This window comes from Condylura cristata, unplaced genomic scaffold (genome assembly GCF_000260355.1).
Source record: "Condylura cristata isolate star-nosed mole 26May11 unplaced genomic scaffold, ConCri1.0 scaffold00009, whole genome shotgun sequence".
Taxonomy (NCBI): Eukaryota; Metazoa; Chordata; class Mammalia; order Eulipotyphla; family Talpidae; genus Condylura; species Condylura cristata.
In genome coordinates this window covers 63,006,030-63,027,889 of record NW_004567110.1, presented here as the reverse complement: position 1 = coordinate 63,027,889, position 21,860 = coordinate 63,006,030, and the positions used below count along the sequence as shown (strand labels likewise).

The following is a 21,860-nucleotide window of genomic DNA, read 5'->3' as shown; positions in this document are numbered from 1 at the left end:
AGGAGTGCAGGTTTCCTTTCAAATAGTGTATTTGTGTTATTATATGGTTAGAGTCGTAAGGGTGGAATAAATGAGTCATATGGCAAATCCACTTTTAGTGGTTTGAGGAACAACCACAGTTTTCCACTGTGACTGGATCACTCTACAGTTCCACCAATAGTATATAAGAGGGTTCCTTTTTCTCTATACACTTCCAGAACTTTTTTTCTCATCTTTTTGACATATGGCATTGACATATGGTTCTGATTTGCATTTCTCTGATAATGTGATGATGAACATATTTTCATAGTCCTGTTAAGTCTGCCATCTCTTCTTTAGAGAAGTGCCTCTTCGACCATTTTTTATTGAATTGCTTCATTTATATTGTTGAGTTGTGTGACCTCTTTTGATATCAGTCCCTTAAGAGATGTATGCTGTGTAAATATTTTCTATCATTCAGTAGGATGTCTCTTCATTTTAGATACCATCTCTTTTGCTGTACAGAAGCTTTTTAGATTGATGTAGTCCCAGCTATGAGGCTTTATAGTCTTCCTTGCTTCTAGAGATGAGTCCTCAAAGATTTTCTGAAGTTTATGTTACAGATTGTTTCAGCTATGTTTTCTTCTGTGTGTTTTATGGTTTTATATCCATTCTTTTACTCACTTTAGCTGACTTTTTAAAATATGATTGAATTGTAGTCTAGTTTCATATTTCTCCACATGGCAGTGCAATTTTCCTAGCATCATTTATTAATGCTTTCCTTATTTCACTGTAAATTCTTTGATACTTTGTTATAGATTAGTTGTCCATATATAGGTTTGGTTTTATTTATGGGCTTTCAAAATTATTCAATATGTTTATATTATTCTAGTACCATGCTGTTTTAACTATTATGACATATTAGCATAATTTGAAGTCTGAAGTAACTATATTTCCCCCGCCCCCCCCCCACACCACTGCTTAATCTGGGAAGTTTTGGCTATTCTTTTTGAGATTCAACATAAATTTCAAAAGTATTTGTTACAATTCAATGAAGAATACAATTGGAATTTCATTATAAATGCATTTAATCTGAAAGTTGCTTTTGTAGAATAACCATTTTGAAAATGATAATTCATCAAATCTATGAGCAGACTATCTTTCCATTTCATTGTTTTTTTTAGTCTACTTCTTTCAAAAATGTTTTATAGTTTCCCCCACCAATAATAGATCCTTCACCTCCTTTGTTAAGCTGCTTCACTTCTACTCTTTATGCTGATTGTCAGCATGTAAGATTTTTGTGTGTTGATTTTTTAACCTGCCATTTTACTGAAACGGTTTATTGTTTTATTAAGTTTTTCTGTGCTTTTTTTTTAGGGTTTTCTCTATATAATTACATCATCTGCAAGTAATAATAGTGGTACTTCTTCTTTCTCAATTTGGATTCCTTATATAGCTTTCTCTTGACTAATTCTTCTAGCTAGGACTTCTAATACTATGATGAATAATAGTTGTAAGTGTGGATACCCTTGTTTTATACCAGATCTTAATGGGAAGGCCTATAGTTTTTCACCATTAAAAATAATGCTAGGTCAAATGTACAAAATGATGTAAAAATAAACTTATAAAAAATAAATAAAAATAAAAAATAAAAATAAGTAAAAAAAAAAAAATAGTAATAATGCTAGGCCCTCTCTGGTGGCACAGTGGGCTAAAGCTGCACTAAGAAGCTAAAGCCACTTCCGCTTGAGTTCAATTCCCGCCTGCCCCAGTGCCCCGAGGTGACTACATGGCATGGCAGACCTCTCCTGACCCGCCCGCTGCTCCCCTCAGCAGTGTACTTTATCTATCTGCCTGTTCTGCTCCCCACTCTGTCTCTGGTGAAGCTTCTCAATGTCCCTGAGCCTCTGGCTTGTACCCCAGTTCTGTATGCACAAATAAATAAATCTTTATAAAAAGAAAAAAATGCTAGGGCCCTCCTTGGTGGTGCAGTGGGTTAAAGCACAGCACTAAAAAACTAAAACCCACTTCAGCATGAGTTCGATCCCAAGGCCCTGAAGAGACCCACATGGCGTCGCAAATCTCTCCTGACCCAGCTGCTACTCCCCTCAGCAGTGTACTTCCTCAGTCAGCCTGTTCTGTTCCCTACTCTGTCTCTGGTGAAGTCTCTCACCACCCCTGCACCTCTGGCCTGTACCCCAGTTCTGCATGAATAAATAAATAAATCTTTAAAAAATAATGCTAGAAGTGGAGTTGTCATATATGGCTTTTAGTATGTTGAGATATGTTCCTTTTTATCGTAAGTTTTTCAAGGGCTATCATTAACAAATGTTGAACATCATCAAATGTTTTCTCAGCATCTACTGATATACTCTTATTTTTCTCAGCATCTATTGATACACTTTTATGATTTTTAACTTTCTTTTTGTTGATGTGGTGAATTATATTGATTTTCAATGTTAAGCCATCCTTGTTTCTCTGAAATAAATCCTGCTTAGTGACTATGTACAATCTTTTGATACACTGCTGGATTCAATTTGCTAAAATGTTATTGAGGGCCCTCCCTGGTGGCGCAGCAGGTTAAAGCACTGCACTAAGAAGCTTAAGTCATTACCGCATGAGTTCGATCCCCACCTACCCCGGAGGAGATCCACATGACATGGCAGACCTATCCTGACCTGCCCGCTGCTCCCCTCAGCAGTGTACTTTGTTGATCTGCCTGTTCTGCTCCCCACTCTGTCCCTGGTGAATCCTCCCACCCCCCACATCTCTGGCCTGTACCCCAGTTCTGTATGAATAAATAAAATCTTTTAAAAAAAAAAGATTTTATTGTGGATTTAGCATCTATGTTAATTAGGAAGACTGATATGAAGGTTTCTTTTTTGTGTTTTATCTTTGTTAGGTTTTGGTATTAGTGCTTTGTTGGCCTCATAAAACATATTTGAAAGTATTCCTTTTGTCACCATTTTTTGAAACAGTTTGAACAGTATGAGTGAACATCCTGAATGTTTGGTAGATCTTACTTATGAAACCATCTGGTCCTGGGCTTTTGTTTTTGAAGAGATTTGATTAGTTTCAATTTCCTTGCTTGTAACTTATTTATTTAGGTTTTTAATTTCTTACTTACTCAGTCTTGGATACAATTTTAAGAATTTGTCCATTATCATCTAGAATATTGGACTCATTTGCATATGACAGTTCATAGTAATCTCTTATTATCAACTGTATTTCTGCCATGTCTGATGTATCGTTTCCTCTCTCAGTTTTGATCCTATGTGAATTTTCTCCCAATAGCTTTTTCCTTGGTAAGCCTAGATTATTTTTTCCCAAGAACCACCTTTTTGGTTTTACTGCTCTTTATTTATTTCTGCTTTAATTTTTATTATTTCTTTTCTTATATTGGCTTGGGGGTTTTTTTGGTTCTTTTGCAATTCCTCAAGGTGAGAAAGTAGGTTACTTCTTTGAGTACTTTCTTGTTTCTTGATTGAACCTGTTTTAGTATATAATTCTGCTTTTTGCTGTGCTCCATATGTTCTGGGAGGTACTGCACTCATTATCATTTGCCTAAAGGTATTTTTTTAATTTTTCTTTAACTTCAGTAATTTTTAATTTACTCATTAATCCAGTTGTCTTTCAGTGGTGTGTTATTCTGTCTCCATGATTACAATATTTCACTCTGCTTTCCTTTTGTAAATGATTTCTAGTTTGATACCTTTATGGTTAGAGAAGACACTTGATATATTTCAATCTTCATGTAATTGTTTATAGTTGTCTCATGATCCAATATATGGTAAATCCTGGGAAATGATCCATATACACTTGGGAAAAATCTGTATTCAGCTTTTGTGAGATACTGTCTTATAAATGCCTGTTAATTGTAATTGGTCTAGATCATTGTTTAGGGCTATCATGTCCTTATTTATTTTCTGTCTTGTTGATCTGTCCACTGAAAGTGGTCAGAGTGGGAAATCTCCTACACCATATGTGTTTGCTCCAGTGATTGTTTTCAGAGATGATATAATGTGTAATATACTTGGGTGCCCCTTGACTTAATGAGTATGTGTGTTGATGAGTATGTGTGTTATGTCTTTCTCATATATTGTCCCCTTGATCATTACATAATGTCCACCTACGTACTTTGTAGCTGGAAGTCTATGTTGCCTCATATAAGTATGGCTGTTCCTGCCTTTCTCTGTTCCTGCCAACTCTTTACTTTCAATCTATGTTTATCTTTGGTTTTAGGTGCATGTCCTACAGGCATCAGAAGATTAGATTCTGTTTCCAAATCCACAAGTATATTCTGTATCCTTTTTTTTTTTATGAGTTGATTTCATTGACATTTTAAGTTACTGTTGATATGTGAAAGGTTGTTAACACCATTCTGTTCCATTTTGAGGTTTTACTTAATTTCTTGTTCAGTTCATTATGTTCACTCATTTCTTTGATATAAACATGAAACCTGTTTTAGGATTGGAGACCAGTTTTAATGATTGCAAATTTCCCAAGATTGTGTGTCTTGCTGTAGAATTATTAGGTAGTCTGATATTATTTTAGCTTCCTGTATTTTCATGGTCATTTTCTTCTTTAAGTGTGGGAAACTTTCTTGAATTATTTCCTTAAACAGATTTTCCGTTCCTTTCTATCTCCCTTCTTCTGGAATTCCTATGATTCTTATATTTCCTTTCCATGTAGTGTCTGTCAATTACTTAAGTGTCTGTCATTATTTTCCCTTTGTATTGCTCTTTCTTTGTTCATCTTTGTACTTTTCATATCTGTATCTTAAGCTATCACTGATTAGTTCTTTCATTTAGTCTAATTTACTTCCATGGTTTCCTCCAGAATTTTTTAACTTAGCCATTAATCTAATTATTGACATCTTGCAATTCCATTTTATTCTTTTTTTTTAAGATTTATTTATTTATTCGTACAGAACTGGGGTACAGGCCAGAGATGCAGAGGGTGAGAGGATTCACCAGAGACAGAGCGGGGTGCAGAACAGGCAGATCGACGAAGTACACTGCTGAGGGGAGCAGCGGGCGGGTCAGGAGAGGTCTGCCGCGCCATGTGGATCTCCTCCAGGGCAAGCGGGGATAGAACTCATGCGGAAGTGGCTTAAGCTTTGTGCTGTGTTTTAACCCGCTGCGCCACCAGGGAGGGCCCCCATTTTATTCTTTATAGAAATTATTCAAACTTTATTTTCTGTTCATAATAGTAGTTTCTCATAGTACTATTTTTCTTTTCTGATTTTTCATGTATATCTTTAATCTGTTTTTCTGAGTTTTCTTTATATTTTTCTAATTCTTTGATTTTCTCAATTATGGTAATTCTGAATTATTTGGCAGGAAGAAAATCTTTTCATGTGTAAGTTGTTCGCTTCTGGGGATTAGTTTTCTTTCTGTAATGTACTGTTTCTCCAAGGACTTATTTGACCATATGCATTTTTCTTTTTCTCCAGTTTACTTTAGGGTTGCCCTGCTCTAGTTGGGCTTCTCTGTGTTAACCACAGGTCTTCCTTTCCTACTATTCTGGGATTCTACCAGGTTATGTACAATAGTTTGGGCTTTCTCCAGAGCAAACAGCAGCATGTGGTGTGATCACAGGGCATCTATGGTGACTAGGTCCATGGGCAGGCCTGGGTAGGCTCCCTCACTGCAGGTGTAGCTGGGCTGGCTGGGTCACTCTCTTTGCTTTTATAACAATCAATATAGAATCAATAAAAGAATAACTTCCCATTTTCATATGATTTAATATGATTTAAATAAGCTTTATATAAAACTTTTAAGTAAAGCATATATATTTAAATATGTCATAATTTACTTAAATTATAGCTACTCACAAACTAAATTTAAATATACTATGTAACTAACAGGAAAGTTTTCATTTTGTTAAAGATGATTACACATATTTATCTTCTAAATGAACATTACATAATTACCTTGCAGGGATGAACAAAATATAATAAACTTAGGAGGTTTTCTTGATAATGTTTCTTCAAGTTCACTTTCTTATAAACAGGGAAAGATACTACTCTATTATCTTTAAGCTGCAAAACTTAAGGAAAAGTTTAAAATGGTAATTTAAAAAATTAAAGGAACATAAATCAGTAACTACCTGTTTTCTTGCACTTTCTATCATCTTCATTTTCATGGAAAATTTGCAGCTTTTAATTAGAATATTCATGCTTTCTCCCTGCTCCTGTACTTCCATGCTGTCAGTGAAAATGTCATCTCCATCTACACTCATACTGTGATCATCTGGAGAAAAATTAAGTTTCTCTTCTATTTTGCTGAGAAAGAAACATCTACAGAAAACAAGGAAAAGTGAAAATTAACACCAGAGAGTCACAAAAGAAATCTTTGCCATGTAGGAAATTACTATATAGCAGAGAGTAGAATTTCACAGACAGCAGCTCTATAGTTGTTAAATGTTGTCATTATTTGGATGGTAAATTTATAGTCTAGGTATTAGATTTAATACATACTTTAATTGACCAACTCACCAATGATACTTCAATAGAATTTTCCAGATATTGTTTATTACCTTCACTGCCACAAAATTATTAAACCAACAATTTTCTCTCTTAATGATTAACACACCCTGAAATGAGTCAAAGGCCGTTTTTTTTTTCTCTTTATATTTCCCATTTTAAATTCTATTTCCAAATGTGAAAAATGTAAACCAGCAAATATGTTAAAATCACTGAGAATATTAAAAAGGTAAGGATAAACTGCTATGACATTCTTGTCTGTATCATAATGTTGAATATTAGGTGCTCCTTGTAAGGAACACTGACAAAGGATTTTACATATAAAATTCACCCTCATCACTACTCAAGTGACTTGCTATTAATCCAGGAGCTAATTTCACTTTTCATATAAGTACTGTGGCCACACATGTCCTACACATCTTTCTTTCTTTTTAGTTATTCCAAAAATATAAGCCTTTCTAGTCCTCTATTAGCTTCTATGTTTATACTCCCTTTTTAGTTTATAAGAACAAGTAAAAATCACAAAAATAGGTACTTAATAATTATTTGAAGTGATTAAAGAATGAAACAAAAATGTTATATATTAATAGCAAGTATAAATTAGCAAGCGGGCACAGAAAGGAGAAAGGACAAGTAGCAGAGATAGCTCAACTTAATCACAAAATGAGATGGACTTTTTCCTGGGTCTTAAAAACTGTACTCAATTGCAGGCAAGTAGAGGACATAAAGAACTAACCGAGGAATAAACTAAACAAAATTAGAGGGAATCTAGGGAACAGGGCATATTTTTATCAGGCTGAGGTTGGCAAGCTAAGAAAAGCTCTTTATTCAAAAAATAACAGAGATCTGGTTCTAGCACAGCATTGTGAGCCCCTATATATCATCCTTCTGCTATTAGCAACTAGAATCTCTGGATAAAATTCAAAACACAGCCACCCAAAAAATGTGAGTAAGGAAAAAAACCAAGAATATATGTGCAAGAGGTAAAAAACTGTAAATGTACTGCATGGGATGAGTTTCCTGTTACTTTTCTTTTTTCTTCCAGTTTGCCATTAACCCAGCTACAGTTAAAGAGAGCTGTGACAGCCTAAGAGACTAAGATTCTGATAGAAATCTGCTATATTATGCCCAGATAAACCTGGGAGAAACCTTGGCAGATGAAAGATTAAGGGAGAAATCTTTTTGTTTGCTTTTAAGATTTATTTATGCATACAGAAATGGGGTAAGGCCAGAGGTACAGGGGCAGTGAGAGGATTCAACAGAAACAGAGTGGGAGCAGAACAGGCAGATCGACGAAGTACACTGATGAGGGGAGCAGCGGGCGAGACTGGAGAAGTCTGCCACGCCATGTGGACCTCCCGGGAAGGGATTGAACTCGCAGCGAAGTGGTCACAATTCTGCTTAGCTTCGCAGTGCGGTGCTCCAACCCAACGCGCCACTAGGGAGGATGCAAGGGAGAATTCTTGAGAGAGCCAGAAAAGGAGTCTAAATCTATGGATGAAGCTACAAGGCTCAGCCTACCTCCTTGAGACATAAATAAATACATACATACACATATACATATATATATATAAAGACTTCAAGCAATGAAAGAAATACTTGAAAAATGAACTGCAATTTGACCCAATGAAGGCAATATAGTCTACAGTCTACTATTCAAATCTAACAGGGTTAATAACTTGCTAAAGAAAATAATCTACAGTCTCCAGAATTAAAAAAATAAATATAATCTTTATAAGATAATGATCTTGTAAATAACTGATATACAAAGATCTCAAGATCTCAAAAATAACTGATATACAAAGAACCGTGAAAATAAATCCATTCTCAGAGAAAAGATGATCACAGATGTCAACTCTACGATCATTCATGTATTGCAAAAGTACCAATACTCTATTCCATAAGACAGAAAATATAAGATGCACAAAACATAACTTTAAGTATAGATGTTTTAGTAAAGAAATAGTATAAAATGAAGCATCTGAATAAAGAGATAGTGAAAAAAAATGAACAAAGTTTAGGAAACTGATAGTGTCAAAGGTATAAACTGAAACACAACAAAGACAAGATAATAATTAGAGAAAAAATTTAGGAAAAATGACAAATACACAGATTCAAGAAGCTCAGTAAACTCACAATGAAAAATTAAAACAAAAAACAAACAGCTACATGATAAACAAAACGCCATAACCACAAAGAAAAAAAAAAATCTTGAAATCAGACTGGAAAAATTATATGTAAAGGGTAAAAACAATTTACTAATAATTACATCCTTGCCTTGAATGACTTACAGGATAAATGATAGAGTGAGGGCAAAGGGAGAAATCTACCCATATTCTACATCCAAAGCAAATATTCATTAGGAATGAAAATTAAATAACTCAACAGACTCAGCACACCTACCCAGACCCAGACTTGTAAGCTAGGTGGACCCTTGTCAGTGAAGGAGCCAAGTAGAAGCTCCAGTTACAATAATATAACTCCAAAAACAAATAATGGAGAGACAAGAACACAACAAAAGGCCAAACAAGTCCATAGGGGAGCAATGAAACAGAGTGAAAAAACACCCAGAAACCAACTTCAAAGACATGGAAGATATGTTCTCCCTACCAAATAATGAGTTTAAAACCCTGATAAGGAAATTCAAAAAAATAGAATATAACAAGAAAACTCAGAAAAACAAATGGAAGTCCTTAGAAATAAAAATTAATGAATAGTGGGCCCTCCCAGGTGGCGCAGCGGATTAAAGCACTACACTGAGAATCTAAAGCCGCCTCCGCATGAGTTCGATTCCCGCCTGCCCTGGAGGTGACCACATGGTGTGGCAGACCTCTCCTGACCCGCCCGCTGCTCCCCTCAGCAGTGTACTTCGTCGATCTGCCTGTTCTGTTCCCCACTCTGTCTCTGGTGAAGCCTCTCACTGTCCCTGAGCCTCTGGCCTGTACCCCAGTTCTGTATGCACAAATAAATAAATCTTTAAAAAAAAATTAATGAATAGAAGGTAGAAAATAAAGCTCTCGATAAGGTAATAATTGAAATTCAAAATATAAAAATGAAATACAGGAGATGAATAGTTACTGAAAAAGTTAGGAAAATGAGATAGATCAAATGGATTCAGTATAATTGCAGATGCAAGTGAACAAAGAACTATGAAGATATATATTCCAACAAATGCAACAACTTACAGGAAATGGACAAATTCTTAGATTTATATATACAATCATCCAAAGTTGAACAGGGAAAAAACTAGAAAATCTCAACAAACCAAGCAGAAAGAATTTCTAACAGTTATCAAACTCTTCCAAAATACTAAAGTCCAGGACCAGATGACATCATAAGTCAGTTCTACAGATCTTCAAAGATGAACCAATACCCTATCCTGCTCAAACTCCTCTAAAAAAATTAAAAATACCTCCAAACAAATTAGAGGCCAACATTAATAACCAAAACAAAACAAAAAACTCCACATACCAAGTATATAATACATAAAATCAAGGTCAGATTCTCATATATATAGTAATGATGTGTAAATTCACTTATAGACTAGTTTAGAGCTAAATAATTAACATATTTAAAAATCCATACTTACAACTGTCTGTTACTGAACATACAACATAAAATGTATAAATTTTAACAATAACCTAAACCGTGAGGAAGGGTATAAAAGCTTTAAGCTTAGGAATGCTATGATGGTTAAAATGTTATCGGTTTAAAACATAGTGTTAACAATTATAAGACCATTTTATGTCCTCAGACCAACCACAAAGGAAAAACCTGTAGTGGTACACCAAAAATCCTAGCAAAGAAGTCAGAGTTAACCTGTGAAAAAAGTCATCAAATCACAAAAGAAGAGAACAAGATAAGAAATGACAACAGTAAGTCCTTATGTATCAATTATTATTTTAAACATAAAAGGATTAAATTATCCAATAAAAATACAGAATGGTTGGACAGATTAAAATAAAAAGAATACAACAATATGGTGCTTACAACAGGCTCATTTCAGCTTTAATATACACACAGAGTGAAAGATAGCAGAACATATTTCAATCTAATGATTTAAAAAAATCAGTTCTAAATTTCAGGTTGACAAATAGACTTTTAGCTAATAATTGTAAAAAGGAGTTCATCTGATGATGATAAATGATTTAACCCCTCTAGAAAATATAACAATTTAAGTATTCATACACCAAATATTGGAGAACCTAACTGCAACTACAAGGAAAAAATAAACAGCAACATATGGGCCTCCCTGGTGGCACAGTGGCTTAAGTCTCAGTGCTACCAAGCTACTGCCAGCCATTGCATGAGTGCAATACCCAGCCAAGAGCTAACCCACATGGTGCAGCAGACCTCTCCTGTCTCACCTGCTGCTCCCCTTAGCAGTGTATTTCAGTGCATCTGCTGTTCTGCTCACCACTCTGTCTCTGATGAATCCTCTCACCCCCGGCATATCTGGATTACACCCCAGTTCTTGTATGAATAAATAAAGTAAATCTTTAAAAAATATAAACAATATAGTAATAGTTGAGGATATTAATATGCTACTCTCAACAATATTCCAATCTCAACACATATTCCAAAGAATGAATGTGGGAGCACAGTATAGACCAAACACACCCAGCAGACATGCACAACAGAGAAGAAAAAGAATATGATCAATGAGTAGATGCAGAAAAAGCACTTGACAGAAAAAGCATTTGACAAAACATTCATGACTAAACAAAACAAACCATTTGGAAAGTTTTGTTTTGAGCAGCAAATATTTGTAAGATACAATTGAAAAGGGGAGACCCACATATGGTCAAAAATCATTAAATCTTGAGAAATAAATGTAATAAAAAAATATCCAAAATGTTCTCATTTAAGAACTATAAATAATTTAAACTAAAGAGAGCTTACAAAAATAGACACATTATAGGCTTGTATTGTATCACTGTATATTGTTAAGCTGATAATTCCCTGATGTTAATCTATGATCAATAAAAATTCCCAGGAGCATAGGGGATGGGCGGGGGGAGGGGACAGAGAGAGAGAAAATGAAAACAACGAACAACTATAAACCAGAGACATTTTATGGGGGGTTGAAGAGAGAATGGAATCAGAACTGGAGTAGGAAGAATGAACTGGACTGCGGTGATGGCATACAGGTGAATTGTTGGTGGGAAACCCATGGGGATTGCAACTGAGATGAAAAAATGCACAAAAGGAAGAATGATGTAAAAAAAAATAAAAAGTTTTTAGAAATTCCAATAAAATTCAGGTTTTGTTTTTGTTGGGGAGGTAGAAATTGATAATAAGATTCTATAATACATGTTTAAATCAAAGTAACCTAAAAAAAGACATTCATTAAAAATGTCATTATAGTAAGTCTCAAGACTTACTATAAAGCAACAGTATGAAGACATTTGATACTATGAAAAGAGATAAATCAAGGAACAGAAGAAAGCATTCAAAAATGTTTCTATCCTTACAAACCTGTGGTCATTGTTTTTTTTTTTTTAAAGATTTATTTATTTATTCACACAGAACTGGGGTACAGACCAGAGATGTGGAGGGTGAGAGGATTCACCAGAGACAGAGCAGGGAGCAGAACAGGCAGATCAACGAAGTACACTGCTGAGGGGAGCAGTGGGCGGGTCAGGAGAGGTCTGCCACGGCATGTGGATCTCCTCCAGGGCAGGCGGGGATCGAACTCATGCGGAAGTGGCTTAAGCTTCTCAGTGCTGTGCTTTAACCCGCTGCGCCACTAGGGAGGGCTGGTCATTGGTTTTTTAAAAAAGAAGTCAACTTAATTATAAAATTCATAATTCAATCAAAATATGAAATTCAGGTAGTTCAATTCCATAAGATTTTTAAACAAATGGCAATTAGATAAGTAGATATGGAAAACTGGCATACCACAAACACCATCTACAAAGGTATCATCCATAGGATCATAGATGTAAATGTAAAAATTAAAATGGTAAAATTTCTAGAAGAAAAAGAATAATTGTGTAAGATGAACCTAGAGAATCAGCTTGAAAGAACTCTCACTAACCAAATGTGAGACAATTTGAACACGAAATAAATAAGAACAACAATGGATTATATTCCATCAAATTAAATTGAAATACATGAATCTCTGTTAGGAAATAAAATTTAAGTAATAAGAAAACAAGTAGGTTCAGGGTGTAAGGAAGGGACTTCTTTACAATAAAATGTAGACTGATATAGAAGACATGTTTGAGCTAAAAATCCATACCTTAACAACAACCGCTATTGTCAATACTAGTTTGGGCCAAAAGTCATTCAGAGATACACAGAGGATAAGTCTCATGAGATATAGGATATAGTCATGTCTCAAAGCATGTCCCAAATTACTTGTTAGTTGCCAAAAGAAAAAGAAAAAACAGGAACATTATATACTAGAAACATCAGACAGTATTTTAACCAGGCAAAGTTGTTATCATCAGCAAAAAGCAGACAGACAACTCTGCTACAGACATGATACTCTGGGAAGAAAACTTAAGACTTGTCTAAGGATGTGTCAATCAATCAACCTAATCATGAGGGTATATAAATAAATCCAAGCTGAGAAAATTCCTCAAAAGTGTCAATGTCAGGAAAAGTGACTGAAGAACTGTCCCAGATTAAAGGAGATTGAAAAGATATCAATTAAAGGCAGTATATGACTCTAAACTAGATCCTGTCTTACAAGGAGAAAAAGTTTTTATGAACATTAAAGGGAAACTAATAAAAATGAAATTGGGGGCCCTCCCTGGTGGCACAATGGGTTAAAGGGCAGCAGTATGAAGCTATTGCAGTCACTGCATACCCAGTTTGATCCCTGGCCAGGGGGGGTGACCCACATGGTGCAGCAGATCTCTCCTGACCTGCCTGCTGCTCCCCTCAACAGTGTACTTCAATCTGCCTATTCTGTTCCCCACTCTGTCTCTGGTGAAGCCCCTCATCCCCTGCACTCTGGCCTGTACCCTAGTTTGTATGTATAAATAAAATAAATATTCAAAAAAAATGAAATTAGGGCTATAGATTAAAAGTGAAAACAGCGGCCCTCCCTGGTGGCACAGTGGGTTAAAACACAGCACTAGAAGCTAAAGACACTTCACCCTGAGTTCAATCCCCGCCTGCCCCAGAGGTGATCTACATGGCACGGCAAACCTCTCCTGGCCAGCCCGCTGCTACCCTCAGCAGTGATCTTCATCAGTCGGCCTGTGCTTCTCCCCACTGTCTCTGGTGAATCCTCTCACTGCCCCTGTACTTCTGGCCTATACCCCAATTCTGCATGCATAAATAAAAATCTTTAAAAAAAAAAAAGTGACACAGCGACACAGCGGGTTAAAGCACTGCACTATGGGGCTTACGCCACTTCCACATGAGTTCGATGCCCGCCTGCCAGAGGTGACCACGTGGCGCAGCAGACCTCTCCTGACCCACCCGCTGCTCCCCTCAGCAGTGTATTTCACAGATCTGCCTGTTCTGCTCCCCACCCTGTCCCTGGTGAATCCTCTCACCCCCCACATCTCTGGCCTGTACCCCAGTTCTGTATGAATAAATCTTTTTAAAAAATTTTAAAAAAAAAGTGAAAACAGCAAAGTTGTTATTCTACAGTTAAATAAGAGATTTTCTTTTCCTTAAGATATGTACAGTGATAAAGAAAAATATGTATGTATGCAACTTATGCTAAAGTGGTTTAGGAAATAAATGTGTGGAAGCAGAGAAAAAAGTTAATATGGCAGTCTGTCAAAAGGTTAACTGGGTGAAAGGTACACAAGAGACTTCTATATTTCTGGCAATTTTTCTATAAATAAAAATTTAGTTCAAAATAGAACATAAAAAGCAGTATAAAAAAGTATAAAAGTTATGGGCCATCCCTGGTGGCGCAGGGGCTTAAAGCACAGCACTAAGAAGCCTAAGCCACTTCCGCATGAGTTCGATCCCGGCCTGCCCCGGAGGAGATCCACATGGCGCAGAAGACCTCTCCTGACCCGCCTGCTGCTCCTCTCAGCAGTGTACTTCGTCGATCTGCCTGTTCTGCTCCCCACTCCGTCCCTGGTGAATCCTCTCACCCTCCGCATCTCTGGCCTGTACCCCAGTTCTGAATGAATAAATAAATCTTTAAAAAAAAAAGTATAAAAATTAAATTTAAAGAAACCTACAGATAAATAGCATATAATGGAAACAATACCACACAAGCAGTCACAGTCTATGAGTCCTATTTATTGAGCATATTTGCACAAAATAATTCACAACCTCTCTGATTCTATTGCTTCTCCGAAATAAATGATTACATAGGCCTTCTCCATTATGAGGGTTAAGGCGAGAAAGAGAAAAGAATATGAAAATGATCTCAGACCTGAAACATGATATATACAATTATGCAACTGAGTTGGGACACAGGAGGCCGGAGTGTCCAAAATCCAAATTATAGTAAGAGAAGAATAAATCATTAAGCGTATGTTCTTTGCTGCCAGTTTACTACCTAACACTTAGCTCTGAGATATAACAGATGGTTGCTGCCTCCACTTCACTACTGCCTTCTCTCACTGTGACAACATGTTCATGATCAAGATGAATCCAAGTGAGTGGGCCGCAATTCCTCACAGGGGACAATTGGGGACAAGAGGTAGACTGCTAACATGGAGAATTTTGTTAGAACAGTGGGGAACTGGCAAGTTGAATGATATCTACACTAGATTCAAAATCCAGATTTTCTAAACCATAATTGGAAGATAAGTCTTTCTGGCAGTTTCAGAAGAATGGATATTTAACTCAAAAGGATCACATCTTACCTATTAGTGATGATATCATCCCAGATGTTCATTGGGTCCATTTTAGCATCTGGGTATCTGTTTGTCCATGTATTCAGAAGTCTTTTAAGGGGTACTTGAGATGACAAATTACCTAAAAGTAATGTTAGAGGATCACTAACTTCACAATTTAAAGATAAGATCAACTTCCAAACTTAGAACACCCTTAGTAAGTAGAAACAATTCAAATCCCTTATCCAAATTAAACTGTTTCTTCCTTTACAGCACAATATAATACATTCTGACATTCAGCTCATTTATTTAAGGCTATAAAGATGAGGAAATAAATACATACAACTTTTACATATAGTACAGGCAGGTCTACAACCTTTAACCCACAATTCCAAAATCACTGGAAACTGAGTTTTTTTTCATAGGATTGCAGCCAACTGTTTAAATAGCAAAATATGATTTGATTAGCATAGACCTACTTGTCATCTTTGTTTCTACCATTCATGTGAATACCACTAGAACAGGAAATTCACTTATGGTTTTTAACTATGGAATACTGCCTGAGGCCCTGGTATGTGCACAAGGTAACATAGGTATTAAAATATAAACAATCTGGCCTCAAGGATTGTGAAAAAATAGACTCAATAATCCTCAAGAAATTTAAAATTCATATAGCTAGTGTTTAATGTTTCAGCTTTATTTCTTTCTGTTGATGAAAGCAGTGGTTAAAAACACAAGCTTAAACAACATAATAGGGGTTTAAAAATCTAAATCTTTCACATATTAACTTAGGCATGTTATTTAATTTCTCTAAGTCTCTGTAAAATGAGTAATCTATTCATAAGACTATTTAAAAACCTGATAAATGTGAAAAAATAGAGACCATAGCTCCTGTAAAGAAGACTGCACTTAACTATATATCACTAATAATAAATAATTGAAAAATAATTCTAATTTAAAATATAGAACAATTATATTGATAGATACTAACACCAAGTTTTATTGGTACTCTTAAAAGTTTCTAGCATAATTATTGTTAATTTAGTACAAAATTTGAAAAGCAGATCTACAATTAAGGTATGTGATCACTGAAAAGATATACTCTTTCCCTGAGACACTAGTGGCTACCCATTGGTACTAGGATAAAATGGTAACAGAAAGACTTTCACTTTGTGAGCACTGCCATCACAGCCTCCCTTCCTTTCAAGCCAGAGCAACAGAATTGGTCATCAGGAAACACAGAAGACTTCCTGTTGGGCTGGCACTCTGCAAGCATCCTCCATCCAATTCAGACCCATCCTCTAGAAACCTCTGTTAAGTCCAGTGAGTACTGTCTTCTATTTCCCATGAATTATGTAAAACCCTCTGTCTCAGCAGGCTGTAGATCTGATAGGGGTCACTCTACCATTTTGAGAATTACTTCAAACTAGGCAATATGATTTGTCTTGCATCCCCAGTGCCCGGAATAGTATGCTTAGTCATCGAAAATATTTATTTCAGTGACATCAAATATATACACATGTAGAATGAATTCAATACATTTTCCAACCCATATTAAGAAACAAGCACTTTCAAATGTTAACATGCTTCCATAATTATAAAGGAAAAAAAGGTTAAGTTAAAAAAATTACCTTCTTTGCCTATAAAGTTGATGAACTCTTGAATTTCTATTAAAGTTTGTACAGACTGCAATTTGGTGAGTCTACTTTTGTGTAAAAGGACATCAATACTAGAATAATTCTAGAAGAAAAGGCATTTGACATTGTTTATAAACCAATTTACTCTTATAAATTTTAACTTAGTTCTCTAAAATACAATAACTAGCTGCAAATATACCAACTATACATTGTGCCTCAGTGTGGTTAAAAATTAGGTTTTTCACATTTTGGTTCAATGAAATCAACAAAATCAATATAATTTATTATTGCTTCTATTTGACACCAATTTAAAAATTGCCAGTTGCAGAAGTCAATTCTTCCTTCTTGAAAAACTTCCTCCTGAGTGTATTAGTCAGTTTCATAAGTGCTTCAAAATTAAAGGCAATGAATGAGAATGCTTTAACATATGCCAAAGATAAATTTTGTCAACAGATACTGACTTTAAAAACAAACATCAGAAGAGTCAGAAAAGCGAAAAAGTAAAGAGTCATAATGGCAGAAAATAAATAGGGAAGATTAGTTCATATTCTTCTCTACAAGTGACCAAAGGTTTTATAAAGCTACTGTAAATGGAAAATTCTACTCCCAAGTATTCTTTGAGAGTGTGAGAAAAAAATAAATGCTAGGGAAAAAACAACCAACCAACAAAAACTGTATTCTTTAGAAGAGGGGGGAAAAGGAATATAACAGTAACATAAAGGATAGAGTGAAGAGAGATACTGGAAGATACTAGACAAACAGAAAGAAGAAAATGGTGGTTGTATTTATCACATAGTGAGCGAAAACTTTTGCTTGTTGATTTTTTGTACATAAGTTTATTAATTTTAAACATCATCATAGAAATGGCTCATTTCAAATGTATTACCTGCATGAAAACGTCAATGCACTTATCAACATAATATTTGGCTCTATCAACATCATCTTGTAAAATATAAAGGAGACTCAATTCCTGACTGTAATGTAATTCAATAATTGCCTTCTGTATATCCTTGTTCACAGCTTCATCAATAAACGTCAGCAAAGACTGATCACCCTCTCCTTGGAGCAGTAACTTCAACTTGCTGCGGATCATGTAAGGTAAATAGGTCTCCTAAGAAATAAAAAAATCTACTTACAACTTAAGAAAGACTAAGTATGCCTACTTATTTTATTATAATATTCTTTGTCATAATTTTATAGGTAATGATTTGAGTCATATAATATTTGGTGTTCCAAACCTAAAATCACCATGTTCAAAACAAATCTATCTAAAATGGCTCATTCTATAATCACAAAATATATAGGAGCTTACCCTACAGAAAACAGAAACTACTTTTAGTTGAAAGACAATTGGTTGTTACTTAACAAATGAGGATTCTCTGACCATAGCCAAGAGAGCAGAAGTGTGAGAGGGACCAGGAAGTGAGGTGAAATGTGTGAGAGAAGTAGTCTTATTCAAGGAGTTGGGATGACTTTTGTTAGGGTGCAGATTCACTCAAGGACATAGGGCAAGACCATGTATAGCCCATAATCCAGTGCAGGGCCAATAGGAAGCATTCTTCCATGTAGTCATACTAGGGATGCTAATGGTACTTTCAAATTACTCAATTTATTTTGAAAAGGTTAGAATAAAAAACACTTACTGAAAGCATAAGCGATTTAAAACTACTACAGAGTTTGGGGGGAGTCATTAATATTCTAATGATTCATAACTCCTTGCTTTTTTATTATTACTATATTAATTTATTTTTACATCCCTTTGTGCCTTTTTCCATCTCGGCTGTAACTCCCGTGGACTTCCCATCACCAATTCACCCATATGCCATCACCATAGCATCATGCACTTCCCTCACAATTTTTGATCCCACTCCCTACTCCACCCCCATAAACTGTCATTACCTTGTTTTTTTTAAAGTTTTAAACAACATTGATTAGAAAATATGCATTTCAGTGACCTCAAAAATAATTCTACCCACCTGATAAAATGATTCACTCCAGATTTTATTTAGATCTGGAGGACTCTCACTGTCAACACTGACTGTAGAACAATAAGCCAGTGATTCCCACTCAGCTAGGTAGTTGTAACAGTCAAGGGATGCAAGTTCCCAAAAATCTTTTTCAGCTTCCGTAGGTTCACCATCGATCCACTCATGTTTGTTGAGAGCCTGACAGAGAGAAATTCCTATGATTATTTTTCAAAGTTGGAAAGAATTAAAGAGAAACATTTATATTGTATGTAATGTAACATACATACTAAGTTCAACTATTTTTAGCATTATGATAAGGGGAAAAAAAGGGGCAGAGGAAAGAGAGTAACACTGAATGAAGAAAGTTAACAATTTTTTCATTCACAGAACAAGTTTTTAGGCAGCTGACATATTTGATAGAGATCAATTTTACCTCATTATACTGCTTAGCAGCTTCAGAATAATCACTTCTTGCTTCTGATAATAATGCATTCTGAGTGATTTGCTTTGTTCCTATTTCACTGCTAAAAATACCATGAAGGACATCATATTCTCCAATTGATCTATACAATCTATAAAATAAAGTCCAAAGTCCAAATTAATGAGTAGTGATAGTTTTAAGGTATTTATTCTAAAGAAATTAATATCAACATATCACATATTAACTAAAAATATTTTTGTAGAAATTTAAAAGTGTTTGAAGTTACGTTAGTAAAACAGATGGCAGACATTATTCTAAAGTGAATTCTGAATTGTTCTAAAGTGAAATCGAAAAATGCCATAGGGTTGTTTCATTAAATAAGTTCTTCTGTGTTAATCCATTATATTTACATAGCACATAACTACTAGTGAACTAACAGGAATACTTGTCTAGCACCAAAATTTGGAATTCAGTCAAGAACCCAAACCCAAGAAAAATTAATCCCGTTCTTATGCCTATTTTGGCTCATATTTTATGGACCATCTCATTTTTTAACAAGCAATTTCTTAACTTATTATTATTATTATAATATTAGAAGTGTTTGGGATCTGTATTGAGAAGTTTGTTGATGTTTTTATGCTCAGAAATATGCTGTGTGAATTTAACTCATTTAGATAAATTAGCTGATAGGCTGGCTTCAACTTTTTAGTCTTAAGATGTGCAATAGCCTTCATTCATCTCTTCACATTAACAAATACCTATTTGATGCCATCAACCAAATTTCCTCCTTTAAGTATTCAATAGGTTTGCTCCCTTTCATTGAAAAGTTTATTTCCATCATTTAAATCTCAATACAAATCTCTTCCTAAACCTGAAATCATCTGACCAGCGAACTAAGGGATCCTTACTCCTTGGTTTTCCCAAAGTTCAGTGACTTCCTGGTCTAAAAACTGATGCATGCCTATAAAAAGAGTTCTGTGGGCTCTCTTTCACACCAAATGTAGTAAAAATCTAATACATAAGACTCTGCTATTTGCCTTCACATAAAAGGTTAAAAGTAATGAATCACAGACAAAGGTGGGAAGGTGGGAGACAGCAGCTCACAGCCCAATAGCCCCAGAAGAGATGAGAACATGTTCCAGAAACTCAGAAAAGAGATTCGTTTTACATGTACCATATACTGCCCCCACCAGCTCCCCGGATTATTAAGACTACAACATGGTAAGAATATAAACTATGACAGTGGACGAACAGTCTAAATGATGTTCTCAACACTCTGTGTGAAGGTAATGCAAAAATATATACAGAAGTATAAGGATGTATTCAAGTTTGTACAAAATGTTTAAACTTTAAGCTCTTAAACTTGTTTACTGCATTTAATCAGCAAAAACGCATTACATAAGTTTTTCACTCTCTGAAAATACTAAATGCACAGTCTTACCGTTAACTCATACACTGAAACATGGGTCTTTAGGAAGAAACCTCAGATAAGGGAGGAATTAAATAAGGTAAAAGGCATTAAATACAAAACAGAATTTGTTCTTCCAAAGGAGCAAAGTGATTGGATCAAATAGATTCCAAAAGCCTTAATCTTTCTGAAATCAATTAATCATCCTCTATTCAGTGCAGCAGAATAGCAAAAATATAAAATACTAAGGTTATAGCCCCATTTTACAGGAAACTAAACTTGGTTAAAAAAAAAGTCCTTGTCTATAAAGCTAGTATCTAATTCTGCAAAGGATATTAGACTAGGACAGAATTTAATTTGGATAATAAGCAGGAGCCCCATACCAACGCCCAAATACCCATCAGGCACAAGCAAAATCCAGTCCAGTATAGACAAGCACAAGAGAGGTGGAGCAAGCCCCCAGCCAAGTACTGCTGAATATCAGAGAGGCCCAGATCCATGGGTAAAGATCCAGATGCAGGGACCACAGCAGGGAACAGAGCTACACCTAGTAAAACCCTACCCACAACAGTTTGGCCCTAAAAGCTTTGAATGGGAGAATGGAAAAACATAATAAAGAGTCACATAATGCTCAGGAGAATACTACATCACAGAATACTGTACCCATCCTAGGTAATCACCTGGAAAATTCAAAAACACTAATTTGAAGGAAACTAAGCTTCTATGTTTATTGCAGCACTGTTTACAATAATAAAATATGAAAACAAACTAAATGCTCCCGAACAGATGAGTGGATCAGGATGCAATATATATACGAGTCAACTGCAGTCAATAAACACGTGCCATTTGTGGAAACATGGCTGGAACTAGAAAAGATATGCTAAGTGAAATAAATCAGAGGAGAATTATAAATACCAGATGGTGTCACTTAAGATTTGGAATGTAAAGAAACAAAATAAAATGTCAAAGACAAACTTTTAGACCAACCCTTACATGCTGACCATAGAACTGAGACTAACAGAAGGGCGGGGGAATGGAAGGGACTAGAAGAAAATGTCAAGATAGCACAATGGACTGTGGTGGAGAACTGTGGGTGTTTTAGTGTTAAGTATCCTATGATGACTACACCTGAAGGGGGAGATCCTATATCTCCAAAATACTAATAGTGATATAAACCAATTGCACTCCAATAAGGTATTTTCTAAAAAATTAATTTTAAC

At 35.3% G+C, this 21,860-nt stretch overlaps 1 protein-coding gene across 1 annotated transcript in view; it reads right to left on the bottom strand.

Annotated features, from left to right (window-relative positions):
• PRKDC (protein kinase, DNA-activated, catalytic polypeptide) overlaps window positions 1-21,860 on the bottom strand; it is a 212,101-nt gene that overhangs the window by 40,394 nt on the left and 149,847 nt on the right. Inside the window, exons 63-68 of the mRNA XM_004680043.2 lie at window positions 19,245-19,383; window positions 18,821-19,009; window positions 17,731-17,955; window positions 16,839-16,947; window positions 15,238-15,349; window positions 6,070-6,259 (exon numbers count right to left, since the gene is read on the bottom strand). Coding sequence (XP_004680100.1) covers window positions 6,070-6,259; window positions 15,238-15,349; window positions 16,839-16,947; window positions 17,731-17,955; window positions 18,821-19,009; window positions 19,245-19,383 — 964 coding nt within the window. The remainder of the gene's footprint in view (window positions 1-6,069; window positions 6,260-15,237; window positions 15,350-16,838; window positions 16,948-17,730; window positions 17,956-18,820; window positions 19,010-19,244; window positions 19,384-21,860) is intronic.